This window comes from Anomalospiza imberbis, chromosome 21 (assembly GCF_031753505.1).
Source record: "Anomalospiza imberbis isolate Cuckoo-Finch-1a 21T00152 chromosome 21, ASM3175350v1, whole genome shotgun sequence".
In the NCBI taxonomy this organism is placed as follows: domain Eukaryota; kingdom Metazoa; phylum Chordata; class Aves; order Passeriformes; family Viduidae; genus Anomalospiza; species Anomalospiza imberbis.
The window spans coordinates 4412631-4427877 of NC_089701.1; the positions used below are offsets into that span (position 1 = coordinate 4412631).

Consider the following 15247-nt stretch of genomic DNA (forward strand, 5'->3'; position numbering starts at 1 on the left):
CAACAGGGAGATGAGGAATTAGGTGCTAACATGCAATATGGCAATGCTGAAGGGCCTCTTTTCTGTAAGGCATGCTGAAGAGGGGACACTGGATAAATCTTCTTTGCACTGAAATAACTGGATGAGGGTCTGTTGAGTCACCCTCCAAACTGCACACTTTGAAAAGGCTTTTAAGTACAAAAAGTGAAATTCAGTGGAAAAAGACTTTTTGCAAGTAGAGAGGGGCTTGGGACAACCAGATGTATTCAGTGGTATTTAGAAAAGGAGGACTGGCCATCACTGGGAGACTGGTCACACACACACTAAATGAGAAATGGGCTGTGCACAGAAGAGGCCAAAGATTTCCCTTCTGATCGGAGCAGTCATCATTTATTACTGAAAATACGCTGGTTTTTAGCAAATTTTGCATTGCTGGGAAGAAAAAAGGAAGAGACAATTGCAAACAGCAGAGCTGTTGAGACTCTTCTGGTTCCTTCAGTCAGGCAAGTCTGGCAGAAACCCCCAGATCTGGGTGTTTCTCCTGGTTGTGGAGCTGCACAGTGACACACCAGCAGTTACCCAGCAAAGCTGACATTGCATTTTCCAGGTTGCTTTATCTTGCTGTGTGCTCACACATTGAGCTGTGCAGGTTGACAGGTGCTTACATGAGAGCCCCACGTGGTCTCTGCTGAAGTTTCCCTAAACTGGGTCCTCCCTCTTACGCTTTTAAATACTTTCAAAATTAAGGTGAAAAAGCAGAATTTCTAAGCTTGCAGTGAGTAAAACAAGACCAGCCATTCTGGGGTTTTATTTTCAAGCTTTGCTTATACAGACAGAATCATTGCATTTCTCAAGTGCCTCGTGTACCTCTCTTGTGAATTATTCACAGACCCTGCAGAATGTCTTTGCCAAGTTGCCAGCTGTATAACTTGGACATTTTTGGTGCCACTTTGCAAAAACAATAAGTGAGATGTGGCAGGCTCTGACATGTCGTGGGTGCTGGACCTGCTCACAGTTGCTGTTGCTCACCATCCTAACCCTTCGTGTCCACCACAGACTGATGTATTTTAATTACCCTCATCATTTTAGTGGTGGCACAGTGCCACCCTTCATTTCAGACTGTGGCATGCTTGTTGTGCATTGAAATGTAACCATGGATAATAATTAATTACTAGTGTTTTCCTGATTCCTGACTAAATGAAGATATGCCCCTCATCTTCACAGGGCAGCTAAGCCATCAGTCTGCCAACAAAAAAAAAGTCATGTTGGGATTTTTTTGGCATGATAATACCATGCTTTTCTTTGAATGCAGTGACCAAGAACCACCTTGACCGGGTATGTGGGCTCTTCACTGCCTAGCCAAATTCCTATTTTGCATCCCTTAGACTTAACTAAGGAAACATAAGTGTCTCAGTTGAATTCTCATGTTCAGGAACTTGGGTTATGTTAATGCTATGGCTTCATTAATTACCCCATATCAATAAGAAAAGGCAGCTTTTAGCCTCCTAGCGTAAGAGAGGAGAAGAAATAGTAGTATCAAAGGAAAGCTTCAAAGACAGGCAGAGCTGTCTCTGGGGTAATTTCTGATCCCTGCATTCTCACCACTTCAAAGCTGGCTGTGTGTGTGTTTGGGTGAAAGGGGGGTTGAATCTGATTTCTCTAATAAGTGTTGGCACCGGACCTGTTTGATATGGGATGCAGGGAACATTCTGGCTTCTTATCGCCTTTGAAATCGCTCTGCGACCTTCAGAAAACGGCCTCTTGTTCCAGCTGCTGGGGCTGGGTGGGGAGAGGGGCACTGGGGACAGAAAGCCCCTGTTTAATTCACATGCAGAGGATGCCCTGAAATTGTGCTTTCAGCAGTTTTTTAGTTACAAATGTGTGTCTTGATTGAAAGTGAAAAGTTGAAGAATAATAGACCTATAACGATGCATTCTTTAATCTGCCTCTGCCTTAATCCTCAATTTCAGGAGGGAAAGGTGGGCACTCATTTAGGATGTATGCATGGAGCAGGGTCTAGTGGCATTTTCTTTCTTTCCTTTTTCTTTCTTCCTTTTTTAACATGGTTAACATCACATCTGTAAGACAGACATTCATTACTTTTTCAGCTTTTCCATCTCCATGCCAACTAATGAACATTCAGAACCTGTTGAACTCATCTTAAACCAGCATCTGAAGTGGACTTTTTTTTGAGCTTAACTAGAGAGGATCACATATTTGGTTTGATCACGGGAGATTAGCAAACCATCTGTACATTCCAATTACAGCAACTCTGCCGTCAAAGAAAAGCTGTAAATTACATTAAAACATATTTTTTTTAATATACATTAATTTTTTTATTTTCAAATGTAGGCTTTTCTAATCTGAAAGTGCAGTGCTGCCTTCCCAGCAGGCACAGGTGGGATAGTAAATCAAGCCTGGATCCAAGTCTGGGCTGCACCCTGAGTGCTGGTGTTCACAGAGGTTCCTGATCTCACCCCAAGAGCCAGGAAATGTTACAAGGTCTGAAGGGAGGTGCCTCAGGATACTTGTGTCTCCATCCACCGCTGCCTTTTGTCTCAGGGCAAGGTCAGCGGTGCTGAGCCATGAAACATCGATCCTGGAGTGGCTTTTGAGGTTTTAGCATCACGTCCTGTCCACCCTGAGCACTGGGGACTCAGGAGTCACTGCTGGGCAGGACTGGGACATGGGCCACTTCACACTGCTGCACCTAAAAGAATGAGAGCTTTTAGCATTCTGACCATTTTTAGCATGGTGAATTAATCACTTGGACTCAGCATCCTTCCCCCTCACTTCCCTCACCTCCCTCTCATGTGTTTTACTCACTTCACATGACTCCCTTCATTTCAGACTCTTTTTGTGCCTTTGAAGAGCCTTGTACTGTCGGTTAGAATGTATGTACACCTAAGGCAGAACTGAAAGAATCAGTTGTACCAGAAAAAGAGAGAGCCCCCCTTGTGAGAGCACGTGTCCAGCCATGGTATAGGCACTAGAGGAGCTACCCCTCCTTCATAAATTCACTCAGAAGTTCTTCTGTCTAGACCAAGATTCCTGAGATTAATGCTTTATCAAACACCTTTCCTGTGACAAGTTCTGTGCACACAGAATTGTTGAGTACACTGGGATCTGTTAAAAAAAAAGTGATTTGCAAGTCTGGGATTGATGGAAGTTCCTCTTGTTTTTCCCTGCTGCTTTTCCTTGACAGAGTCTGAGATGTTCCACGGGGCTGGCTAAGAGAGCATTAATGTGTCAGTAGGAATTGTTAAACACCAGAGCCACTGGGCTAATAAATCTTAAATTTCAGTTTTGTACTTTTAGTTTGCATGTAACACGTTTAAGTCATGGATGTATGCAGTTATCTACAACCTTAAATCTCTCTTAGTGTGATTTTTGTCTGCAAATGTAAATTTGCAGTTTCCTGAGGGATGTTTCATTTAGCCCCAGTAGACCCAAAGCTTTGGTTTAATTCAGCTAAATGCTCTTTGTGTCGTTTGTAACTGAATCACTTATTCAACACAAGACAAGCATAAACTTAATAAAAATGCCCTCATTTTAGAAACACACTCAAGCTGATGAATATTTGCATAGATCAGCCACAACCCCATACAAATGAAGATTTTGCTTTTTTAAAGAGAACTCATTAATTCAACAGGTCTTGTATGTATAATTTTTTTATTGAAACTGTGCTGAACTATGCTCATTCTTCATTGCAATACAAAGGAAATCTTATGTTATTAATTCCCCTTCTTGGATTGCAACAGGTGAGGGCAAAGGGTCAAAAGAGTGAACTCAGAGATGCATCTTTGTTGCTCCATTTTCTCGCCAAAGCTGCTTCTTTATCAGTAGTAATATATTACTTTTTTTTTTCCTACTGTAGCTTGACATATGGTCTAAATCCAACTATCAAGTTTTTCAGAAGGTAAGTTTCACATCATTTCTCTCTACCTAAGGCACATATGTGGAATTGATTTTAAATATCTGGGCCCTTATGTTAAATAATTCAGAATTTATTCTTTGTCATCACAACTTGCAAATAGCAAACAATAATCTGTAATGATGGAAAACTGTGAGTAGAAAAGAAGATCACTTCTAGTGTTATTTAATTTGGATTTATTTCCCATCACAGTTCCGGTCCATGGTTTGGAATAGGAAATCAGAGATTATACTACACTAGTCTTAAAATTTCATGAGAAATCTTTGAGCATTCCCTTCTCGAGTTTAAATCTTTTGGGGGAGAAAAGACTATTTCATGTTCATTTGGATTTTGCTTTGTTGTTTTCATTGGGGTTGGTTGCCTCACATTCCTGAGAGTTTGAGTTTAATAAATCAGTGGAACTCCCTTTCCAAAATGAGTTTGGAAATATTTTCCATGACATTATTTTTGCCTGCCCTTCTTCCCATGATGGTGTAAGCAAGAGGAGGGACTTACTGGAATGAATGTTGTGCCATAAAGTGAGAGCAGACCGCTGAGAGAACGGCAGCAATAAAAATAAAACTGCTAAGAAGGTTAAAGTGCATTTTAGAAAGATCTATACCTTGCTATTTTCAAGGAAGGGAAGATTTCTCTTTGAAGGCCTTTTGTCAGAATGCTGTAAGTTCAGATTGATCCGAGTTTAAATTCCAGTTTCCCTACCCTCAAGCCCCAGTTCAAGGAGCTGGAGCCTCCAGCTGCTGCTCTGGCTCCTTTCATCCTCGTTTGGAGTTTGTGAAGCAAATGGGGGTCAGGGACTCGAAAGGGCTTAAAAACAGGGGTCAAAACTCTGGCACCTTGGCTGTGTTTGTGCAGCTCCCTTCCAGGATTTCAGAGGCAGTCAGGAGGGGAGGTGGTTGACCTGGGATATTGCCCTGCTGCAGATCAAAGGACAGCTTTTGGGGAGCTTGGTTGCTCTCCCTTCTCTGCCCGGCATTAAAGCGAATTTTTGCTGCAGTTGATTCTTTACCCTGGAGATTAGTGGTTTAAATATTCTTTCTATTTTAGCATCAAGTAGGGTAATAGATCAGGAAGTAAAACAGCATTTGTTTATCAGCCTGCTTTAAAGTGATTTTTGCAGTGGAATAAATGTAAGGTTCTAGAATGACCTGCACCATCTCAATTTCCCAATGTGTGTGTTTGGTTGAACACTCATTTGGGCATAAGATTGGATGTTTTGGTTTAGAATAACTTGAAAGGGTAAAGTCATATTGCTGAAATTTGTGTTAAATGGTAATAAATAATCAGGTTTTGATGATATAATTGTCTATAGCAAGATAACAGAGTTCAGTAAATGTCCAGTTTGCTTAGATGTCCACATTAAGGACTCAGGGTGAATAAAGAAGTGGAATAAATTTCCCTTCATGTCCAGGTGATGCTTTCAGAGCAGAAGCTGGAAGAGATCGGTGAGAAAACATAAAATAACCCTCTTCCTGCTGCCTCTGTGGCTGCAGTTTGGATGAATGAGAATCTTTGTTCTCTTCCTAAGTTAATTTTGTCCAGTTTTCTCTTGGTTAATACCAAATTAGTAATATTTGCCAAAAAATAAAAACCAACCCAGAAAGACCTCAGGGAAAGGGTGTTGTGTAACCAGCTGAACAACTGTCTGTGGAGGGGGGGGTTTATAGTAGTTTTATAGATTTTGTTGCTGGCTCTGTCACTGTGTTACCTTGGACAGCTTCACCTCTCTTTGGCTGAGTTTCTCCTCCCTCAGGCTAGGGTAATATTTGCTGACTTGACAGGAGCTCTCACTGAATTGGTTGCATAGAGCTCTCAGATTCTTGCCTGAGAAATGTGATAAAAATGCAAGGTGATGGCACCTTCTAATCAATAGGTGGTGTAGATTGAGCTGATAGTTGAAGAAGTTAAGGCTGGGACCTGTGTCAAGTTTTCAAACAGGTGATAGAAAGTGTTGTGGTTCAGCATAGTAAATTCTCTGTGGTGCAGTGCTTGGTTTGATTTCCTCTTTATTCTCTAAAGCTGCACTTGTGTCTATTTGTAATACCCAGGAGTAGTGATTTAGGAGTAGCAAAATGAAGGAAATAGATAAAATAGTGTTGCAGAAACTATTACACTCTGTTACCAGGGTAGGATCTGTACTGCAGGATTTTCTGAACAAATGTTTTCATGCCACTAAAAAATCATGAGTAAATGTGTCAGAGCACATCTGAATGTTCTTGAAATGTGTTTCTCATGGCTGTCACCAGTATGGCAATGTGGAAGAAGGAAAAATAGGGATGAGTAACTGCTGCCCCCATGGAGGAGGCTGGGCAGCCCTTTCTGCTGCCTTTAAATGTACAGTCCATCACCCCTCTGAAGGACAGGGCTGTTCCTCTTTAAAACCCCAACCAAGTGCCCAAAATCTCTCTTCAGTGATAATGCAGCAACATCTGGAGCTCCCCAGATTCCTGCCTGGGGGAGCTGCAGTCCTGTCAAAACCTCACAGGGTTGCAGCACAACTTTCTAGGTTAAGGACCAGAGACCTCTGATCTTCAATCCAACCCTGTCAAACCAAGCTAAATTTGTCCTTTTTGTTTGCAAACATTGGCTGTGTCAGCAAGGCTTTTCTCTCTCCTTATTAGGCAGGGTACCTGAGTGTGTGTGATTTGGTGGGGGGCAGCTCCTGGAGGGCCCATTACTGTTCCAGTGTACAGTCATTTTCCCAGTTCCCTGGAGACTTCCTGAATCTGGTCCTGGGGTGAGCAATCCTTACAGGCACTGAATGCACCAGCAGGGTTAGAGCCAGAGAATGGAGCTGGGAAATGAGAGAGGGGAATGCTGAAAGGGCAGAAGCATGAGGAGCAAAGAAAAGGTTTTTCAGGCTTCCATGTTGGTGTGACATTTAAACTCCACAGGAGCAGCAAATGTTTTCATCTTAAACCTCCTAATTTTAACACCTCGTGCCTCTTGATCCACTAAAGCAAGAAGAGGAATAAAACAGGAAATACGGAAAGATTTTGAGGCTTAAATCCTGGTGTACATGAAGGCTGCATAATTCCAGTCATTGTGCAGAGGGTTCAAAATTCTAATTGTAAAGAATGGTGCAATGTTCTTAACTTTGCATTCAAAAAAAGAGAGAAGAACATAGAATTCTGGAGCTGCTGTGAGTGAATCAAACTGGGAGATGGTGTCAAACAGCTGCTCAGTTAAGAGCAGCATAGCTGGTGTTGCTGGGTACTATGATGACCTTGGCTGTTTAAATCATATGCAGAGCCTTTAAACCCATATATTTCATTCTGATCTCAGAGTCCCATCCTTATTTTCACCTAAACATTCTCACCAGTTCTAGCAATGCCACAAACTGGTCATGATTTTGCTTGATCTGCTTCTCCCCATGGCAGATTTTCACCAGAACTTTGAGAAGCTGTTGTTGAGCTGTGTGATCCCAAAGTGATGGCATTTTCACCACCACAAGGGCACATAAGTATTGTAATGTATGAAGATGTATTCTTGTCAATAATCTCAGAGTGAGATCACATGCAGGATGAATGCATGCATGAGACAAAGTGTGGGCTCTGCTGCTGCTGCTGCTGCTCAAGGAGAGGAGCTGAGCTGCTCCAGGGTCACCTGGGCAGGATCAGCCCCTGGCTCTCTTCAGAGACCTCCCTTAGTGAAAGAAAACCTCTGTGACCCAGTCCAAATAAGCAGAACAAGCAAAATAATAACTGAACACTGTGAGCTCTGAAAACAACTGATAAATCCTGTTTTTCAGAGGAGTGTGGTGGTGTTTTCCTGAACTGGGAGTGAGGAAGGGTGTGTAAAGATTTGTGTGAGTTCCTCAGTGCCTGTTCCATCCATCATCCTGCCCAGCACCTCTCAGGCACCACATTTTGTGCTCCACATTCCCTCCAGAGAGACTCAGATGTGTTCCTGGAGAGAAGATTGAGTAATGGGGATCCTTGGAAATGAACAAAGGCATTTGTGCAGTTTTCCACGCTGTAAAAGATCTAAACACTAATAAAATAACTTCCTTTTTTTCCTTTCCCTTAGTGCTGTGATCAGCCTTCAGAGCTCATTGCTACAGGCTGCTGTTAAGGCCACGAACTTACAAGGGTTTGGAAAAAAAAAAATTAAAAACCTTCCAGGGGATGTAAAGAATCCCTTTATATTAGATGGAGTTGTCAGTGCCATGCTTGAGGGAATAAACCAGTAAGTGGCAAGGAAAGTTGTGGCTCTTAAAGGAAGTTCTGCACTTACTTTTGAGAAGGATATTTCCTGGCAGTGAGATAGAATACATGGGGAGAAGGAGAACTTTTATAATTCAGTCCTGTGATGGTTTTTATTAGGCCAGGTGTAGCTTCATTCACCTGGTCTGTGGTGGAGCAAAGCTGTGCCTTAGGTCTTTGCTTTTGTGCTGCTTATCCCAGTTACAGGAAGCAACTGCTCAGCCTTCTCCCCATGTCAATTGTATTTTTTTTTTTAATGAATTTTCCGGCTTTGGGAATTCTGTATGACAAACCAGTGTCATCAAGGCCCAATAAAGCCATTTTTTGATGTGTCACCTTTGGAAAACTCTGTACTATTCCAATGCATTACAACTCTTCCTTTGAAAAATTGAGACTTTTTGCCAAATTTGCTTTTTCTGTGTCACTGAAGCCTCTTTTCCTCAGTCTCCAAGTGCTTAGTTAAACAATGGCTATTTTATTTAGCAGAATTTTGCTGCAGGAGATTGCCTTGTTTTTCCTTTTTTTTAGACAAGAAACACAAGTGCTTTTCAATAGATGAATTGTGAAATATTGAGCTCTTCTGCAAGATATCTTGAAAATCCATTTCAAGGTCCAGAGCAGAGCTATCCCAATCGATGTGTGCTCCCCTGAATATGTTTCCCTATAAAAAAAAAAGTAGAGAAATTAGAAAGTGACTGATAACTTAGCTAGCAGTAGGTAAGGCACAACGATAAAAGCGGAGTTAATAAAATAAAACCCTGAGATGTACAAAATATCATCCTACACCCAGAATAAATTAGTTTCTGATTCCAGCTTGGCTGGAAGAAAAAGCGTGTCCCCTAAGTGAGCTGGCACATCCACAGTTTGCTTTGCTTTGCTTTGGTGTGAAATTGTATTGCCATTAGGAAAGCTGGGTATTGATCTTTTGGGTTTTTTTTCTTTTCCCCCTCCTTTTTTTTTCCCCTTTTTCCTCTTCTTTTTAAATCTTGGTCAGTTTGTGTTTTCTCTCATCATCTCTGTTATCTTGAGGGGGTTAAATTCTCCCTCCCTCCCATGCCCTGGGCAGTTTATCCATGGCCCAGCTCTTTTCTGTTTGACATCACGATCTTTGCTGGGTTGGGAAGGGGAGGGGAGTCATTCCTTTACTTTTCTTCCTCAAATTTGACACCCACTTTGATCTTTTTTAGCTATCAGCTCTTGCTTAGGGTAGAAATCTGCCTTCTTTTCGTGCAGAAGGCATTATTAGTGTTCCAGCAATGCTGGGATGGCTTTCATCTCCCCAAGGAATCTCATTATCTTTACATTACAATAGCAACAGCATATGGGCAACTTTGCCAAAGTGGCCAGTCAATTTAAATTTGTTAATAGCAGTATTTTTTAAGCAACTTCTTTCGGGTGGTGCCGAGAGAAAACAACTTTGTTGTTCAGGAGGAAAAACAAAAAAAAACCAAAACAAAAAAAACCACCACAATTTGTTAGAAGTAGAAATACAGCAGAAGGAGAACGGCTGCTCATAAATATCTTCAGAACTTCCTATTCTTTGACGTGTCTGCTACTATCCTATAAAAGCACCATCTCAAAAAAAATTCAGATAGCTGGTGGGGCTCGGGTTGGCTTCTGAGCACTGCATGAGATGTGTTTAAAAGAAATGGCTGGTTTGAGTTGTGCTGTGCTATTAATGCACAGTTCATCGCTTTATTTCTCATATTTATTTTTACATGGTAACATAGAAATGGCTAAAATGGGCCGAGGTCCGTTTTGTGAATATTTTTACAAACTCACCAGAATGTGCAAAGTCCTGAAAGTTTTCCCTTCCAAATGTCAGAATCACATGTGAGTCCCTGCTCAGGCTGACAGAGCTGGGTGTGTGAGAATGATGGGGAGCACATCCTGTGTCTGAAATAGCAGGAAAACTCAGAACTGGATTCAGACAGACTGATGTGATGGAGAGCTCTGTGGAGGAAGTTTGTATGGTGTGAATGAGAGCCTGGCTATACATGGATTTATTCAGGAATATATCTTTGACAAAACCACCTCCCTGAATAGCTTCAAGCACGAGCCTCTCTTTTCTCCAGTGAAACTTGGAGTGCTCCAGCTCCCATTGCTGAATTGGACTTAACTTGGAACAACTGGAGTTAGCTGGGAATAGCAATGGGAATTTCAATTCTCACTTTCTATTATTCAAAGTTTGCTACAGTCTCTAGACTGGCCCTGGGAAGAGCTCCACTCCCCCGTGCCAGAACTAGAAAATACAATTGAATCACTCTCTATAAAGTCATGGATTATGTTGGAAGCTTTCACATTACTGATGAGGACCATTGAGATTCATGAGTTGAAATGTGTGAAAGAGCTCTTGTGACTGTGTTGTTGTTTTGAATTCTTTATTGTCCAGCCTAAAGAATTTTTCCAATAATTCCTTGCATTCAGCCTGGAATTTCTAAGAAGCAGTAAGCTGTTGACTGTGCTGATAACAGCTGACAGGCTGAATATTGCTAGAAAATTGTATCATAACTGTCAGAAACTGCCCCTTCCAGAATAATTTTTAAATGGTAGTTTTGTTTGTTTTTTTTTTAATCTGTCAGCGTTGGTTAGTTTTCCTGATTTTTCTTTAATTATTCTTGTTATTATAAATACACATTTTATATGTATTGTGTCCATGTGCAATTCCCAGATGTATGATCTTGTTATGGCTCTGTGTGGGAAATTAAAAAGCTTTTTATCAGAAATCTTTTAGTAATGCAAGTATTTGTAAACCATAATCATATTAATTGATTCCTGATGTCACAGGAAATGAAACTGAGTAATCCTTGTACTCCCTGGTTTGCTACCTCCCTGTGGAATTCATCGTTTCCTGCATTTCACACTGCTTTGTGTGAAATGGGGAGTGAATAAAGGTATTTTCTTTCTCCTTTGCTCTGATGCAGGTGACAGATCATGCAACCACTGCCCTGCTGCACTACCAGCTGCCCCAGATGCCAGATGTGGTGGTCAGGTCTTTCATGGTGAGTGTGTTGGAAAACACCTTTTCCCAGCCCGATTTGAGTGTGTTTGCAGTGATTGGCATCAGGCAGTTGGAATTTCCCCAGTTCAGGCTAGCTGGAGACTCTGATTCTTTGTGTCTCCTACCTGGACAAGGATGAAGAGCCCTTCCCTATTTCCCTGGGGAAATTGGTGTTGGAAAAAGGATCTGGGAATGGCTCTTCTGTCCAGGTCTGAATATTGGCCTGATGATTCCTGTCTGCAAAGCTCTGGGTCATCTGTCAGAACAGGTGGAAAAACCCCCTCAACCAAACCAAACTCTGTCCTCTGGCCCAGCCCTTTGACAGTTCCTGCTGTGCAGGTTCTGGATGTACAAAATCTGCTGCACTGGAAGTTCCTGGTAAGAGGAAATTGAAATTCTCAGTATTAGTAATCCAGCTGAGGCAGCTTGCCCAGTATGGGAGGTGATGGGCATTACTTACAGAAGGTTCCATTTTGCTGTATCCAAACTTTGTTCCTGTGGAACTGTGTGTACTCACCCAGCTCAGCAGCAGGTGTTTGGAGAAGCAAGGAAATACTGGAGTATTCAGACCTTCTCTTACTGAATAAAATTAATCCAATACAATTCTGCCTTCATATACAGATTTATGTTTATCCCCTTTAATTCTTTTTGTATTTAGAATCCTATTTGTGAAATAAACTTGCATAAGGAGCAGCCATGTTAATCAGAGGGTGAATACAAGGAACTAAGATTCAGAATTCCTTCTACCAGGATGAATTTTGGCAGTAGAGGCTCTTGCTGTTCTCTCTGCTACAGTCAGAGGAGGATTTGGGGAGAGATTTTCTTCACAAATCAGGCTTTTTACTCCATTTCCTTCCTTTATGTTGCCACTTCACCTGGAGCAATGCAGCTGAGACCTTGGGAAACATAAATCTCATTTTGCCATTCACTGTCTTTAGGAGTGTTTAGCACCAGTTCTTTTACATCCCTAATTTCCAGTGTGTAGTTTCAGAGCAGTCAGGCTCTCCTTCCTGATGTGCTGGATGGGTTATTTAATAAAAAGGCCACTAAGATGAGAGATTTGCAAAGTGTATCTTAAAATAATAGGTTTTGAAAGGTGAAAGCAACCATTACTGGTCAGATGCATGTTCAACGTGGTCCTGAAAATGAATGTTGAGTAGAACAAGTGCTTTGTGTGAGCCAAGGCCCTGCTGTATTGATCAGAGAAAACACCAAAGCTTCCAACAAAGCAAAAACAGCGCAAGTGTCAATATGTTGGGCCTTTCAGCTGTCATTTGAGCAATCCACATGACAGGATCTTCTGGAGCCCTAATTTTCTGATGGGAATGAAGAACCCATTCCTTTCTTTTCTGTCAACACACATCTCAAGTGCACAATTTAACTTCATTTACCTATTTTTGTATTATGGCTCAGAAAATTCAATTTCTCGATAGTGCAAGCAGAGCCCATCCAAGCTGAAGTAAATAACAGCAATTTACTTGTAGAGTTGTGTTGCCCTTGTCCCCATATTTACTGCTCAACCCAGACAAGATCTAGCTCTTCTGGAGGAGAGTTATTGACAGCCCGAGGTTTGGTTGCTATAGAGAAGACTCTGATGAAGATGGAAGGATTTGTTTCAATAAACTCAGCTGACCTCTTCTTTAGAGAACAATTTTCTCTTATCGATGTAATTCAATAGGACTTTAAATGACAAGATTCATGTGCATCCTTCACAGTATAAATCTGCTGGTCTAGGGCTTTTTTAGTTGTGTATCTCTTTGAGTGGGGAATTGGGTTATGCAATGCTCATTGCTGCGTGTGATGATGGGAACAACCCATTTCAGAGGCAGGAACTTTGTGAAGGAACATCTGAACTTACCCTGTGTTGTTCAGCACTACTGGCCTTTTATTTATGTATATGTGTGTAGTCATCAGTGTAATCAGGTTTAAAATGGCTCAGTATTTTTATGACCAGTGAGTATTGATCCTAAAATCGCATTAGAGAGGAAGTTCATTAGCTGGATGTGGGAGTCCTTCTGTCTTCAGCTCTGGAGAGCCCAGCCTGCAGTGGGAGTGCAGCAGGGGCTGATAGATGGTCATGGCAAGAGACAAACCAATACTCAGCTGGAGAAGGCACCGCCAGGAGGAACAATTATATCCCAGTAAAAATACAAGGCGTTGCAGCACTCGCCTCCTCTCGCAATTCTGGAGCTGCAAATGCCTCCTGCTCACAGGGCAGGAATTTCTATTAACAAATTTGCTTAAGTGACTAAAAAAGCAAGAGATGATTAATAAAGTGGGAATTCAGCTCTATGGTGACCTTGTAATCTTCAGTGTGCTTGTGTTTATAAAATCACCCTGCACCTCACTGGGGCCTGGCCAAAGCACATCCTCTGTCCTTGCTGCTCCTGTTTGACAAGAGTAATGACAAATGGGAGCATCCATATCCAGTTTTCTTTAATTTCTCTCCCTTTTCCTTTTAGACCTGGTTAAGGAGTTACATAAAGCTGTTCCAGGCTCCGTGCCAGCGCTGTGGGAAGTTCCTGCAGGATGGCCTGCCACCCACGTGGAGGGACTTCCGAACCCTCGAGGCTTTCCACGACACCTGCAGGCAGTAGGAGCCCAGAGGAGACAGCACTGGGGGGTTTGGGACAGCACTGATGGCTCCACTTCTGAACCTCCCTGTCCTAAGCAGTGAGGTTGCACTGAAACATTTGACTCTGGAACAGCCATCTGCGAGGCACAGGTGAGACTGGTAGATCTTGGAGGAGAAGCTGTGTGTGATCTGAAATAATCTGCCTGGGAAGATCTGGCAGTAATTATCATTACTCCAAGATTTAATGAAAATGTCCATTGTACAGTTTGCGTTTTGTGACAGAATTTGAAATGCTGAGGACTTTTATAAGCTTGAAATAAATTTTGTATTCTCAAAATTTGTGCTGTTTGTTCCGTTACTTGGTCAGCAAAACCTTTGGGTTTGGTGCTTGGATTTTTCAGTGCTGCTCTTTCCTTTAGGAAAACTGGAAACATTTAAACATGCTGAAATGTTGGGGAGGGGAATTGTTGCAAGGCTGCTTATCTCAATGCTGGGATATTTTTGTGGGAGAGGAGATTATGGTGTTGATTAAACACGGAATTTCAAAGGCATGTGACAGCTTAGAAGATGCAGTGTAACTTTCTAAGGTGGGGGGGAAACAGATGTTTCCCTTTACTGAAATTGTAATGAGAAATGTTAACAAAATCTGCATGTATTAAGTGGTTAGGAAACGTGTGATGAGCAGTGACAGTCGTGTTCTACGACTGAAATAATTCAGCCCTAAAGCAGAGTTTCTGCAGCACAGATACCCAGCATGTTTCCTAAATGATTTAAAATGTACACGGAACACGCTGGAGAAGAGCAGGAACCCTCCCAGCAATCCCTGAGCTTGGAAGGGGTGGGAGAGTTCCATCCTATGAGCCTTGGCTGGATTTCTTTCTCCCAGACACAGGGAAAGGTCCTGGTCCTGTCCTAGCTCAGGGGTGTGGTGGGTGAAGTGTCTCCTCTGGTATTTTGCCGACTCCACATCTCCTGTGTCACCCCCTGACAGCCAATTTGATTAATTCCACTCTTGTTCCCACCTTTTGCTTCTACAAACCACAAAGGCGTCAGTAACAGCTGAGCTGGGAGCTCGGAAGGGGAGTTCTGGAGGACCCTTGTCACTCCATTAAGTGTCAAATAAATTGACAGTGCTGCTGAGTAATTTTTGAGGTTCCTTCTGCCTTTGGAGAAACTTCTGTTGCAGGACTGGCTTGTATGAAGGAGAGAGAAATTGGAAGAAAATGCATGTTTATGACTCTGGAGGCACAACATTGTGTGTGAAGGACGAGAGTGTGTGTTTGAGAATGTTAATAATGAGATCTAATTTTTTTCCATACTATTATTAACATTCCCAGTCACCAAACAGAATTACCATAGCAGTAGGATAATGGCCATTTCAAACCCAGCTGCAGTTGAATTACCTAATGAAAACTTTTTGTGCTGTTATTTGACCCAAGCAGCCTTCTCAGTCCAAAGATCAGCCAAGACAGAACAACGTTTGCATCTTGGATGAGCCCAAGCCTTGGAAATAATCAGCCCCACTCTCCATCCTGTTCCTGTGCTAATTAGAAAGC

The 15247-nt window shown here is 42.1% G+C and overlaps 1 protein-coding gene across 4 annotated transcripts in view; it reads left to right on the top strand.

The window, feature by feature from the left end:
- The window catches only part of MED27 (mediator complex subunit 27), an 83453-nt gene extending 69425 nt beyond the window's left edge, over positions 1 to 14028 (top strand). For 2 of the 4 annotated variants that reach the window (XM_068211196.1, XM_068211194.1), the window contains 3 exons: positions 3857 to 3898; positions 11040 to 11117; positions 13579 to 14028. In XM_068211196.1, the coding sequence (XP_068067297.1) occupies positions 3857 to 3898; positions 11040 to 11117; positions 13579 to 13713 (255 nt within the window). In that variant the 3' untranslated portion in view covers positions 13714 to 14028. The remainder of the gene's footprint in view (positions 1 to 3856; positions 3899 to 11039; positions 11118 to 13578) is intronic. The other 2 variants (XM_068211195.1, XM_068211197.1) reach the window with 1 other exon arrangement.
- The last annotated feature ends 1219 nt before the right edge of the window (positions 14029 to 15247 follow it).